Source organism: Plecotus auritus (genome assembly GCF_963455305.1).
Source record: "Plecotus auritus genome assembly, chromosome: 4".
NCBI lineage: Eukaryota > Metazoa > Chordata > Mammalia > Chiroptera > Vespertilionidae > Plecotus > Plecotus auritus.
The window spans coordinates 70,264,093-70,279,418 of NC_137775.1; the positions used below are offsets into that span (position 1 = coordinate 70,264,093).

General features: G+C 41.3%; 1 protein-coding gene across 4 annotated transcripts in view; it reads right to left on the reverse strand.

Moving 5' to 3' along the window:
• SMAP1 (small ArfGAP 1) overlaps positions 1–10,575 on the reverse strand; it is a 157,416-nt gene extending 146,841 nt beyond the window's left edge. For 3 of the 4 annotated variants that reach the window (XM_080663702.1, XM_080663703.1, XM_080663701.1), the window contains exon 1: positions 10,208–10,558. In XM_080663702.1, coding sequence (XP_080519828.1) covers positions 10,208–10,325 — 118 coding nt within the window. In that variant the 5' untranslated portion in view covers positions 10,326–10,558. Of the gene's footprint in view, positions 1–10,207 lie in introns of all 4 variants that reach the window. The other variant, XM_080663704.1, reaches the window with a different exon arrangement.
• Between the last annotated feature and the right edge of the window lie 4,751 nt (positions 10,576–15,326).

Consider the following 15,326-nt stretch of genomic DNA (forward strand, 5'->3'; position numbering starts at 1 on the left):
CAAAACATGTTTACATTATTGCCAAATCTGTTTAAATAAACCGATTAAGTAAATACTTAATGTGTAATCATTCCTCACTCTGATTATTAATTTAATATTCTGCCATTACACAAAGGTTAGGTTAAATATAAAAACCCAGAATTTATCTCCTTTCTCACTGTGTACAAGGCTGAATGTAAAGCAAATGGAAAAAAATAAAAAGCTTAAAGTGACTTTTTTTTTTTTTTTTTTTTTTTTTTTTTTTTTTTGGTTAATCCTCACCCAAGGATATTTTTCCATTGATTTTTAGGGAGAGTGGAAGAAAGAGGGAAAGAGAGAGAAACATCGAAGTGAGAGAAACACACCAACTGGTTGCCTCCTACATGAGCCCTGACCAGGGCCAGGGCCAGGGAGGAGCCTGCAACAAGGTATGTGCCCTTGACGGAAATCGAACCTGGGACCCTTTGGTCCACAAGTCGATGCTCTATCCACTGAATCAAACTGGCTAGGGCTAACGTGACCTTTTACAAGGGTGACGTTCATTTGTGGGTGCACAAAGCAACAGACAGGTTTCCAGATAACTTTGACACAGCTTTGAGCAAGTAACTTAACCTCTCTTGATCTGCTTCATCTCTCTAACAGGAGATTAGACCAGATACCATGCCTGGTCTCTTTTATCTCTAAACTTCCTATCATTTCATAGTTACAAAAAAATGTAGATCAGAGACTGAAAATCTGTCCAAAATGCTCAAACATCACTTATTCGTGGGTTTACAGAATCTAGGATTGAACGGTGTGGCCTACCAGAGGAATTCAGAGGAATCAATGTTGTCCGTAATTTTGTGTTATGGTCCAATGTGACTAGTCAAGAGAAAAATGTGAAAAAGACAGTCCACCATTGCCCCCAAATTGAAGGGACAAATCATTAAAAAAATGGAAATGACCAATAAGCATATTGGAGAGTATCAAGAAAATACAAAATGCAGTGTGATACCATTTGCACCAACTATATTAAGTAAACTTTTCAAAAACATGAATGCCCAGCCCTGGCCAGGTAGCTCAGTTGGTTAGAGCGACGTCCCATACACCAAACGTTTGTGGGTTTGATTCCAAGTCAGGGCATTTATCCAGGTTATGGATTCAATCACCAGTCAGGGCGGGTGCAAGAGGCAACTCATCAATGTTTCTCTCTCCCATCCATGTTTTCTTTCTCTCTCTCTCTCTCTCTCTCTCTTTCTCACTCTCCCGCCCCCACCCAGCCCCCTTTCCCCTCTCTAAAACCAATAAACATATCCTCAAGTGAAGATTTTTTTAAAAAAACTTAAAAACATGAATACCCAGTGACAGGTTGGGTACAGAGTCAGCCAGACTTTATACACTAGCGGTAGGAAGGTAAACTGGCTCCAATTCCAGGTAGTACAAATCAAACAGGTTTTAATCAGGTATACATTTTTCACATAAGAGATTTTATTCTGAGGAAATAGTTGTGTGCTGTTTCTAACCACAAAAATTAGAAAGCAAATGCCCATAGCCCTGGCCAGAGATGCTCAGTGGGTAGAGTGTAGGCCCGCACACCAAAGGGTCTTGGGTTCAGTTCCTGGTCAAGGAAACCTAGGTTGGAGGTTCAAACCCTGGCCCCAGTAGGAGTGGAGGAAACCAACTGATGTGTCTCTGTTTTGAATCAAATTTTCCTCTAAATCTTGCATTGATATATTAACTATTTATGCCACACTTCCTTCTTTCTTTAAATTTGTATTTATTGTTGAAAGTATTATAGATCTCCCCTTTCTTTTCCCCATTGACCCCCTCTACCTCGTACGCCCCCCACCCCGCACCCCAGGCCTTCACCACACCATTATCTGTGTCCAAGGATTATGCATATACTAGTATGCATATAAATTCTTTGGTTGATCCTTCCCCATCCACCCCCATCTTCCCTCTGAGACTCAATGCTTCTATGTCTCTGGATCTCCTTTGTTCATCAGCTTATTTTGTCCATTATATTCCACAAATGAGTGAGATCATGTGATTGTCTTTCTCTGACTGACTTATTTCACCACACCTCCTTCTTAAAGAACTTGCCTGATCTAGGCCACAAAAAAGAAAACTCCTACTTGCTATTCTTGCAGTCCTCCTGCCTCCAAGCCAAAATGACCAGAGGTGGGCATTTGGCCCAGGCTGGGCCAAGTCATCTACCCAGGAATATGGAATATTACCCCCCCAAAAAGAGACAACCACCTATAGGAAGGCAAATAGTAGTTCACATAGACTTAGGAGCTAATGAAGTATATGGCAAGCGAATCAACAAGTAAGTACTCAATAAAGAATAAAGCAGGCATGAAGAGTCCCTTAAAATACCCAGAGATACAGAGAGAAGCAAAGACACACAAAAATTGGCTGACTGAGGACTTTCTAGTTCTCTTCAGGTCAAGATGTGGATGTTCTATTCATTCTGATACAAGAAACCATGGCAGATTTGCTGATTTGATCACACAACCTCTATTCCACCCTATTTCTGGAGTGCCTTCTTGTATTCAGAGAACAGAAAGCTAAAACGTTTTCTTTCTAAGATTCCTTTGTAGTTAGGAGTTCTGAATGAGAATTAGTTTACACCAATTAGATACATTTATGAAATATTTAAGAGCAAAAGTGAGCCCAGCAGACGGCACAGTGGTTGAGCGTCAAGCTATGAACCAGGAGGTCGCAGTTTGATTCCCGGTCAGGGCACATGCCTGGGTTATAGGCTCAATCCCCAGTGTGGGATATGTGGGGGGGCAGCAGAGAGATGATTCTCTCATCATTGATGTTTCTCTCTCTCCCTCTCTCCCTCTCCCTCTTCCTCTCCCTCTCCCTCTCTCTCTCCCTTCCTCTCTGAAATAAAAAATATATTTTTAAAAAATAAAAGCAAAAGTGAGATGGAGACTATCTTCCATCATCCTGCCCTTTTTAGCTGTTTTCTGCAAGAAGACAAGATCACAGAATGTTAGAATCCAGCTTCTTGTGTGAAGAAGCAGTTTTGACAAGGATGCTTGGCTAAATCTCACATTCCAGGACCCAATCGCCAGCTTATATATGTTGTAAGACAGCTGTAGCTTTCTAATCCTGCATCATAGCTAACTTGGTATTAGTGTTTTGTTAGACTTAACAGTTACAGTTACAGCCTCAGTGTCTTCTGGGTGGGTCAGTTCTGCTGTGATTTGTTATAGCAGCAGTAGAAAATTAATACACCAGTGATGATTATTTCACTTCTGCCTGTTTTTTGGTACCATGCAGCATCACCACCCCACACCAAAAAGCAACTTTTAAGAGTGGAATGCATAAACATCTAGAGTAGACTAAACAAAAATTTATTTTTTAATCCTCACCCAAGGATATATTTTTATTGATTTTTAGAGAGAAAGGGAGGGAGAGGGGGAGAGGGAAGGGGAGGAGGAGGGGGAGGGGAAGGGGGAGAAAGGGAGAGAGAAATATCGATTGCCTCCCACATGTGCCCCGATCTGGAACCAAACCCACAACCTTTTGGTGTACAGGACAATGCTCCAACCAATTGAGCCACCAGGACAGGGCAAACCATAATTTTTTTATGAATTTTCTTATATTGGAAGATAAAGCTATCTTGCATATGATTTCCCAGAGTTTTAAAAATTCCCTTTATTTTCTTTTTAAGTTTGAATTTCATGTGATCACTGGTCATTGAAATGCACTCTTTACAAAAGATCATTGACAGACCTCTGAAGGTCTATTATCAGTTATTCCTAAAAGCAATCACTTATCTCTCTTGTGAAATGGAGACCAAAAATTGCTGGGGGTAAAAGGGGGAGGGAGGCGCACATGAGGGCAGAGAGAATGGAGAATTACTAAAAAGCTTATAATTCTCTCCTCTTTGGACCCTCAAAATCCTCACATTTCTTTTCTTTTTTTATTTCTTTTTTTTTTCCATTTCTTTATTGATTAAGGTATTACATATGTGTCCTTATTCCTCCATTACCCACCACCTCCCATTCATGCCCCCACCCCCCTGTTGTCTGTGTCCATTGATTAGGCTTATATGCATGCATATAAGTCCTTTGGTTGATCTCTCCCCTTACCCCCACTGTCCCCTACCTTCCCTGAGTTTTGTCGTTCTGAAAATCCTCACATTTCATTTACCATTCAGAATATATGTGGGCATGAAATTTGCACATACTTCCAATAGTACTTTATCTTAGCTCTGTTTTATGTGAAATATTTTTTAAAATCCTTTCTATATGGTACTATTGCTAAAAGCCATTCAGAGTTAACTCTGTCTAGCATCATAAGTAGAAAATACTGACATTGATAAAGGTACATGGTGACTGAAAATTTAACCAACCTGTAGATCTTTTCTTTAAAATGATGAATAAAGGAATCATGACTTTAGTAGTTACTTAAGAGGTAGTGCTTTCTTTGATTTTATTCTTCTCCAAGAAAGCTTAAAAATACAGTTTCAATCAAAAGGACTCCTCACCTAGAGAACTATTCCTATGAGGTATATGATATGGCTTGAGATAATTAAAGATAATACCAGGTAAATTTGCTTAGCGAGACCTAAGTCATCAATGAAAAGCTTTAAAAAATATAAAGATTTCATCAAAAGCTCAAGTACAGTAAGACAAAAATATAAACCCTCAATAACAGACTTTTTTAAATTAACAGTCAATACTGACACAAATGACATGAGGCATGGGATTTAGAAAAGAATGCAGATCACATCAGAGTTGAAATACAGTAAACCCTCGATTTTGCAGACCTCAATTTAATAAACTTCAGATGTAACGGACAAAATTTCTGATCTGTATGTCATATGGGAAAATTAACACCCTGTTAATCTTTGAATGTTTTTAACCAACATACATTTATAATTAAATTATCAGGTTATTTTTTGTTATTAATTCAGTTATTTTTAACAAATTAGGCAAAATAGGCCATATGTTAGGGAAAAAAAACACTGTAGTAATTCTGCCGACATAAATATTACATATCTACAACTATAGTCTATATATTTAAATCTAAGAGTCACTGCTGGTAATCATTCAGTAAATGTTTAGCACACCATCATACTGCAGCAGTCTGAATGGGTACCAGCTGACGTTCCCACCTTTAGTAAGCCATGCCACAGGCATGTGCATTTGTTTACTCCTGGTGACTGGTGAATACATGCATTTACAAGACCTATTCAGTATAAATTTAAAATTACAGTAATACATATTGAAAAATTTTCTGTGAAATTTAACTTTTCATACATACTTAATTTTAATTACACAAACGTGTCTACATAAGTAAAAACAGGTAAACTAATTTGTCAATTTTTTAACATACATGCTCAGAAAACCTACTTCATTATATAACTGACTTTCCACTTTAATGGACACCCCCTCACCAGAATTAATCCATTACATCAAGGTTTTATTGTAACTCTTTAGCCTAAGGCTCAATGAAGACAGAGATAACTGGTCACCAAGCAAATCAGAGGCAAAGCTTGAACTCAAACCTAGCTTTACTAACTTAACCCAAGCCAATGCTCTTTCAATTCTATCATGTTGTTTTTATGATTAAAAAAGCTAGGGTAGCCCTAATGGGTTTGGCTCAGTGGCTAGAGTGTTGGCCTGAGGACTGAATGATCCTGGGTTCAATTCCAGTCAAGGGCACATGTCCAGGTTGCAGGCTCGATCCACAGTAGGGGGCATGCAGGAGGCAGCCAATCAATGATTCTCTCTCATCATTGATGTTTCCATATCTATATCTCTCTCTCTCTCTCTCTCTCTCTCTCCCCCCCCCCTTCCTCTCTGAAATCAATAAAAATATATAATAAATAAATAAATAAATAAATAAATAAATAAAATAAATTTCTTTCAATGAAAAAATTTCTGGCTCTCTGCCCGGCCGGTGAGGCTCAGTGGGTTGGGCATCATCCCATGCACCAAGAGGTCACCGGTTCACTTCCTGGTAAGGGTGCAGGCCTGGGTTGCAGGCTTGATCCCTAGTGGGGGGCATAAGGGAGACAGCCGATCAATGTTTCTATAGCTCTCTCCCTCTCTCACTAAAATCAATTTTAAAAACCTTTTTTTAAAAAAGAAAAAATTTCTGGCTCTATCATTTCCTAGCTATATAACCTTGAGAAAGCTACTTGAGCTCTGTGTGCCTCAGTTTACTTGTTTGTAAGATGGGATAATAGTAGTACCTACTTCAAAAGGTTATTTTGAGGATTAAATTAATACAGTACCTAAAGTTCTACCATCTCCAGATCACACTAAGCTCTCCCACTGCTAAATTTAACGAATCCATAGTCTACACATAGATTAGAATTTAACTGATCATTGTTTCATGTCTACTAAGATCCCTAACTAGTTTCAGGACCATAACGCAAAACTTTTTAGCACACACAACAGTATTTGACATGATACCTAATCTTTGTAGAAAATACTGATTTGCCAAAAAAATCTTGTTTGTTAAATTAACTTTTCCCAGTGGTCAGAATGTAAGGCAGGCAGTCAACACTTTTGATAATTGCAACTTAAAGTTTCTTTGATCTCCTATTAAGAAATGAAAGTTTCTTTGATCTCCTATTAAGAAATGGAAGGAAAAATCAATTTATCTCATGCAGTGAAAAAACTAGTAGTAGTAGTAGTAGCAGCAGCAGCAGCAGCAGCAGCAGGAAAACACTTGAGTTTAACAAAGTACAGTATCCTATGTAATGAGAGGAATATGCTAATTATCTGTTATGCCGTAACATCACAACCAATCTACAAGTGGTGGAGAGCTACAGAGGGGCGAGACAGCAAGCTAGGAGTGGGGAGAGCTACAGGAGGGCGCAGCAGCGAGCTACGAGCAGCGGAAAGCTACCAGCGGTGGTGGGCAGGTGGCCAGCTGAGGCAAGCGGCAGCGAGCTACTCGCGCACGTACTAGTCTATATATATAAAAGGCTAAGTGTCCATCTGACCAGTAGCTATAACGCACACTAACCATCAGGAGAAGACGCTCAATGCAGGAGCTGCAATGACGTGCACTGGCCATCCATCTATATAATAAAAGCCTAAGCGACCATTACGGCGGAACGACCAGAACGACCGGTCCTATGATGCACACTGACCACCAGGGGGCAGATGCTCAACGTAGGAGCTGCCCCCTGGTGGCCAGAAGCTGAGCTCACGGCTGGTGAGGGCAGCAGCAGTGGCAGGAGCCTCTCCCGCCTCCATGGCAGCACTAAGGAGCAGCGAGTTGAGCAGTAAGAAGCAGTGAGCAGGCGGGGTGTGTGGTAAGGAGTGAGGAGTCCTGGACTGCAAGAGGGCACAGGCCGGGCTGAAGGACCCCCTCTCCCCCAGTGCACAATTTCGTGCACCGGACCTCTAGTTTAAAAATAAACAGCATCACAGACCTGGCTGGTGCCCACAAACCAACACTCGGCTTCACCCAAGTGGGACACAGGCCCCACCACCACCCCAGAGTGATACCCCACCAAATCGCAGCCAACGCTGCCAAGACCCCCATGGCGCAAAATGCGGCCCCCAGCCTAGTCTGAAACAATGGCTGTGGGCTCCGGGTAATGACATCACATAGCAACGCCCAACTTCCTCTCCCTAGAAATTAGCCTCCTTGGAGTTTCTTCAGCCCAGGAACACGACTTGCTTTATAGCCAGGTGCAAACATTTTACACTTTAACCAAATGTTTGTGAAGCTTTTTCACGTGCCTCATCTCATCTGATCCTCACAGAAGTCCTGGAGTAGGTAGATAAGAGACTTGGTAGAATCCTATTTTATTTTCATTAGCCAGAAAATGGAGATTTAGAAAGTTTAAAAACTTGACCCAACTAAAAAAAGAAATGGTGGACCTTGAAAATGACTTCAGGTTTTCTCACTGTGCAGAATATAGTCAAACACTGCTTCAGTTAAATATTTTACCCTTTGTTCTCCCTGTGTGATCTATAATAATAATCTGCTTTGTGTTGGTATTTACTGCTGTGTTGCTGACAATTACCTAAAAGAGAAGTTGGGGTGCTTCACTGGGCTGGAAAAAGTTTAGCTACATCAGAAAGCAGGTCTAATTAAGTAAGTTTATTCTATATATATAAAAGGCTAAGTTGACTCACATACATGTAATACATATACTAATAAAGCTCTCACTGGTGCCAATCGTATGCATGTGTTTCGATCTGTCATTGTCGATCGTGAATTTGGTTGACACTTCTATTATAGAGAAAGGGCGAATAGCGATATTAAAATATTTCTTCTAATTAATTTCCTTTCAATTTGCACAAATCCGTGCACCAGGACACTAGTATGATTAGACTTGTCAAATGTTTAACTTTGCCTTAAAGAGAGCACGGTTCAAATCCTCATAGGTCAATAAGAGTTATATATATATATATATATATATACATATATATATATATATATATATATGTTTTACAGCAGAATTAAGGAGATACACATTTCCTTGATTAATGAAATCAAGTAACAGAATATTTTAATCTTTAAAAAAAGACAAAGAATTGAAAGAGAAAAAAAAAAAGGAGGACAAGATGCAGCCCAAGTTTTAAACTAATGAATCAGATAGAGTTGGCAAGGGGCTCTAAATCTCACTGCTCCAAAAAGTGCCACCAACTAATAACCAACAGAATCATGAATGAGGCCAGGGGGAGAAAGTGCAGCTCCATTTGCCTGTTCTTATTCTCCAGTTGCTCAACAGATTTGGTAAGAGTAGTATCAATAACAGGATACTGCACCTGTGTCATGCTTTTCTCCTTCCTTACTTCCTAAATACAGTGTTCTACTAGTGCAGTGATGAGTGAGCAATTGAGCCTCAATAAAGAACAGTATTCCCCAAAAACACCACACATAATATCAGGTAAACAATTATTACTACAATAATCAGGCATTTTTAATTCATCACCTGAAAGGTCACATAGACTAAATATAAGGTTTGTGCAATCAAGTTACTATATTGAAAAATGCTCATAAGATGGTCTAGTTACAGTAATCCAGGACCTGTTATGGTAGTGAAGTAACTTACTGATGCTGTGTGGCTTAGTCAAATCAAACATCAGCCTACTGAAATGTGACTCATCTGTACAGTATTTTGGAAGAACAGTAAAGCTTCAGGAAAAGTCTAGGTCAAATAATGCAGAAATCTTAAATGACATTCCCAAAGACTGACTGTCTGACTCCTGTTTTGGAGAACTACCCATTTCTCACCAAATAAACAAATAAACCAATTTACAAATAAGCAAGATCTCTTCCTAACCACATGAGAGATTTGGTTTTAAAAATCTGAAACTTTTCCCATGAGATTAGTTATAAGACATTAAATATAAATCAGATCTCCAAATCCAAAACATATAGGCTAAAAATAATGCATCTATTCCAAAGGCTGAGGCTGAAAGCCCTCCAACTGAACAAATTAAAATTAGATTTTTTTTTTCATCTCTGAATCTTTAAAATGTACCTTGAACGTTTATGGGGCACACAAACCTGTGTTCACATATTCGCCCAAATAAGCGGTTGAGAGACAATCTAATTATTAAAATCTTCAAGAACATAAGCCCACTGTCCAAGAGACTCGTGTAATAAAATTCCTGTTCAACCTGGCTAATATCCAAAGTAAGAAATACTACTATACTAATAATAATAATAATGACCCCTCCCAAATTCAGTAAAACTACAACACACCAGTAAGGACCACCATCCTATACTCTTTCTCGGGAAGCAGAAGCAAAAGCCCTGTACAAGAGCTGTCGGGTGGGTGGGCAGGCAGGTAGGGTTCCACCTGGAATACCGAGCATCGGAGCTGGGAGAGGGAGGAGGAAGTTACGGGGAAGGAGACTTAAGAGTAGCCTCACCCACAGAGGTACTTGTAAGCCACGGCGGGAGAAGGGCAAACCTTTAACCCCCAGCACTGCCCAGGCCGGCGCCCGGGTCCGCGCTCCTAGACCCGCCCCGCCCCGGCCCTGTGCAGGGTCCGAGCTTCGCGACGCGGGCACTGGCTCAACCCCGGGGCCGGGTAGGAGCAGAGGCTGGGACGGCGTCCGTGGGCCTGACCTCGCCGCCGTTCTGGGCGGAGGTGAGGGTCCACTGCAGCCCCGCGCTCGCCCTCCCTTCAGGGCCGGGGCCGACCGGGCGCAGCCACCGCCTCCGCTCGGGCCCGGGCACCGTGTCCACGGGAAGGTCACCGGCGGCAGGAGGCCCGGACCAGGGAAGGCGACGTCCGCGCTACCTTTGGCTTCGCAGTCGGCGCAGTACTTGTTGTCCTCCTCCCTCAACAGCTTGGACAAGATGAGCTGGTGCTGCTCGTTCAGCTTCTGAGCCTTCTCCCGGCAGGAGCGCGTCGCCATCTCGGCAGTGGGGCAGGGAGCCCGGAACAGCTACGGCGGCAGCGGCGGCGGCGGCGGCGGCGGACGCAGGCAGGAGCCCGGCTGGGGAAACGCACCTGGCGCCGCCGGGACCACGGGCGGACTCACCCCAGGAAGCGGCAGATGGAACTGGAGTTGCGGCGGCGGTGGTTCTAGCGCCGACGTGTCCCGCCTCCTCGCCGGACCGCCCCGCACGCACCGCCCCTGCCGGCGAGGGGGGGCGGAGGGAGGAAGGGACCGGCCGTGACTTCCGGGTGGCGCCGCAGGAAGGAACGCAGACACCGGGCGCGCTGCGCCTGCGCCGAACGTCCCGGAAGCCGGCCAGCCCATCTCCCCACCAGACCCTTAGCACTAGGTGATCCCCGGAAAGTGCTGTAACTCGCTCGGCCCGCTGTGAGCTTCCCCAGATGTGCCTATCGTTGAGGGCCTCGGGTAAAACCCGGTAAGGGAAGATATTTTACAAAAAGACCACTTTCACCTGCTTTCTTAGCTTTGCTCATTTGGCACAGCATGGGAAATGCAGAAATAAAAGTGACCTGGTGGATTTGTTTGTTCATTCTACGTTTATCCATCTGCAGTTTTGAAACAGGCACCGCCCTGGAAACTAGAGGAACGCATAGAAAAAAGACAAGACAGTCTTACATTATAAGGAAGAGAAATAGTCTTGTAGTGACATACACTGAGGGCTAACATTGAGTATTCTGCGCCATGAACGATTAACTCATTTAACCCCTATCACAACCTTGTAATATTGTTATCTTCATTGTACACATAGGAAAATGAGGTGTGGAATTTCGTAATTTGCCCAGGTTACAATGAGCTACTCATTGGAGGAGATGAAATTCAAATCCAAAGTAGTCTGACTGCAGAGTGTAAAACATCTGGCAATAAGGCCTTCCATATGGAGCGGTGTCACTTTAACAAGAAGCTGTATAAACAGTGATCTTTCATTCATGAAAAAGAAAACTAAGGAGACACTTTTGATTAGACCCCAGAGTTTCCACTCCTAGCTCATGGGATTTGAACCCTGAGTGAGGCCATTTAAATGTTTTGGCATGTTGGTGTCCTACTAGCAATTTCTAACATGGGGGTTATGTAATTAGAATAAACATGGTCCTTGCCTGTGGTCAGGTCTATGCTAATAAAGGCAATGAGCAGAAATATGTGTCTCATATTTATAGGGCCAGTTCCAAACCTAGGCCCTTTATAAAGGTGATCCTCCTGCTCACCTAGCCCCATTTTTGGTACAGGGTTTAAAAAATATTTGTGGAATTAAGTTGGATTGTAATGGCAGTGAAGATGCTGAGTAATTAAATAAATTACAGTTTAAACTGTAATTCTGACAAATAATAACTAGGTGGACATCAGGGTGAGTTCCAATAAACAGAAAAGAACATCATGTGGGAGGTAGAACTTTTAAGCCATATCTTGAAGATTGGCTTGTTTGAGATGAGAACCTAGGGAGAGAACTATTGAGCAGGAGCAGCCTGCACAAAGCACAAAGACTTCAAATAGCTTGGAAAACAGAGTGAAGGACAGGACAGGGGTACTACTTAGGACAAATGCAACAGGATTAAAGAAGGCTTGGGGAACCAGGCAAAGCAATCTGGCTTTGAGACAGTTAACAATAGGAAATCTGTAGATTCTTCAACTAGAATAATAGCATTTAAAAAAAAAAAAAAAAAAGGATGTTTTGGGGAAGTTAGTTCAGCAGTAACCAGTTAACAAGCACCATTTTTTAGTGTTTTCCCCTCAGAAAATTCTGCTTAGCACTGTAAGAATTCAGAAAAAAACAGAAGACAGGCTTACCACCAAGAAATGATCTACATAATGGACTGAAGGATCACAGCAATGTAATAGAAATACGAGGCACACTATATATGTATTTTAAGCTTTTCTAATAGCCACACTTAAAAATAAAAAAAGAAACAGGTGAAATTAAATTCAATAGTATTTAATTTTATTTAATCCAATGTATTCAAAATATTTCAAAATGTGAGCAGTATAGAAACTATTAGTGCAATATTTTACATTTTTTTCATGATATCTTCAAAATCTAGTATGTATTCCACACTTACAGCTCATTTTAACTTGGACTAGCTGCATTTGGAGTGCTCAATAGCCACATGTGGCTAGAGGCTATATTATTGAACTGTGCTGCTCTAGATTATCAACCTAGAGGCTATTAAAAATCTAAGTTTAAATTGATGGTTTATTAGGGATATAACAGGAAGAGTGGAAAAGAAGACAAGACACTGATACCAAAACCATCTTGGGAGAAAAATAACATTGCATTAATTCCACAATATTTATTAAACAATTTCTATTTAGTTCTCTGATAATCAGAAGCTTATATGCCTTACAGTCCAGTAGAGATACAAATATGTAAATAGAAAAATTAACAGCCACACCGTATAGTCTATTGCGCATATAAAGTACCCTGGGGGTCAAATATATGGGGACAGAAGGAGACTAGACTTTGGACGGTAAGCACACAATGCGATAGATGATGTATTATAGAATTGTATACTTAAAACTTATATAATGTTATTAACCAATATCACCCCAATAAATTTAATTTAAAAAAAAAATGAAGTACCCTGAGAGTAAAAGGAACCAAACATCAGTAACCTGGAAAAATCAGGTAAGACTTCACCGAGTATGTGATGCTTAAACTTGGTTTTAACAGGTGTAGGAATTTTTCAAGTAATAGGGATTGAAAAGAGGAAAAGGAATAGCTTGAAAAAAATTGTAGGGACTTCTGAAAGTTATGAGCTGGAAGTAGTGAGAATATGAGGCAACAGGAACCTAGAATGTGAATGGAGAACAGGTAGGTAGGAAGAGAAACCAAGTGGAGAGGTAGATTGAGGCCAGGAACTTAAAAGCTTTGTAGCCAAATTACATAGTTCGAATTTTACTCCATGGGCATAGAGAGCCAGCAGAAGGTTTTACACAGAGAGAAGACCTGATTAGCATTGTCTTCTGAAATCATAGTGGCAGGCTAGAGAACGTGGTTGGGAAAAAATGTTATCGGGGAAACGGATTTCAGACAGTACTATTGTAATACAGCCTAAAGAAGATATGCTGAAGGCCTATTTTAAGCCAGTAGCATACAGTTTGGAAGAGACAGAATCAAATGATGTTTTAAATTTAGAGGCAGCAAGATTTGGCAGCTGACTATATGTGGAGGTTGAGAGAAAGGAAGTGAGAATAACACCAAAATTTCTAAGTTGGGAGACAGGTAAATGGTGATGCCATTAGTCCAGATCAAGAATAGAAGGGACTGTACAGACTTGGGGTTAGAGGAGAAAGGTGTTTGCTTGAAGACATGTTAAGTTTAAGATGTCTATAGGACATTCATACAGCTCCGTATGTCTAATGGGACATTATCTATTTCTAAGGAGAAAGTGTTGGTGAAAGTCATTTGCATCATCTACATTTAAATGGTCATAGAAGCCCTAGGGTGGATGGTATTTCTCTAGAGAAAGAATATAGACTCGAAAGAGAAGAGTCCCAAGCACAAAACTCTAGGAATTGGCAACTAAATGAGAAGCAGACAGAGAAAAGTGAATCATTGAAAAGAGAGGTGAATATGGCCAGAAAGAGAACCAGAGGCCATGGGAGGAGAGGTTTCTAAGAAGTAAGGATGAACACTAATGCCAGTTGCTCCAGAAAAGCCAATTATTCCTGCTTTAATCAACACATGCAGTATGGGTTCATTATTTCTCTTTACAACTTGTCTTTAGCCCAGAAACAAGAGAAGTGAGTCATCTGGTGAGGCTTCCCAGGGACTGCTCAGTATAATGTTGAGGGAGGGATGGGGATGGCTAGGAGGAGGAAAAAAAAGAAATGAGGGAGGGAGGGAGGGAGGGAGGGAGGGAGGGAGGGAGGAAGGAAGGAAGGAAGGAAGGAAGGAAGGAAGGAAGGAAGGAAGGAAGGAAGGAAGGAAGGAGCAAAGAAACAAGTGAATTAAAGGTAATTATAGGATAAGAAGCACTTGCTAGGATTAACTGTGGAATGTAAGGTAAGGGAAGTGTCCAAAATGTGTGTGGAAGAGGTGAAGCTGGAGGAACTGCAGACTCCTTTGAGGCCAGAGATGATTTGGTGTCCTTAAGAAATGGATGATAACATCTAAAAAAGGGAGTACCTAGTGACCTAGTTCTCAGAGGGAAGTAGTAACTTCTGATGAGGTCCAGATGTCAAAGTGTCTATAGATGATTGAAAGACTGGAGAGCCAAGTTGAAGGTCTGTTTCTACAGATTCTTAGAGAGATGAAGTCCTTTTCAACTCTAAAATTTTGTTGCCAGTTGGAATAAAAAGATGAGAAGCAGGGTGAGAGAGTTGTACCACAATGGAGCTGGTATACCATGGCAACAGTGAAAAAAGAGGGAAACTGGGGGAGTAGAGACATGAAGGAAAAGTATGGCATGAATAAAATGAACAAGAGTGAGCCATGTGTGCAGGTGTAGGTGGGATGTCTGATAAGAGCAATAGACATGGACAACTGTGAAAATGGGGCTAATAGGCATAAGAACCACTGCTTTTTAATCTCCTACTGTGAGTTAATAATCCTCACACCAACTCTTTGAGAGAAATCTTATTATACTCATTATTTGTATTAGGAAGCATCAACTCATGTTGAATAACAAATAACCCCCAAATCTTTTTTTTTTTATAAAACATTCTTTGCCCGCTTTTTTGTTTTTTCCAAATATATTCCATTGATTCTCTACAGAGAGGAAGGAAGAGGGATAGAGAGCTACAAACATCGATGAGAGAGAAACATCGATCAGCTGCCTCCTGCACACCTCCTATTGGGGATGTGCCCACAACCAAGGTACATGCCCTTGACTGGAATCGAACCTGGGACCCTTCAATCCGCAGGCCGGCACTCTATCCACTGAGCCAAACCGGTTAGGGCAATAACCCCCAAATCTTAGTAACTTTAAACAATAGCAGTTTATTTTTTGATAATGCAACATG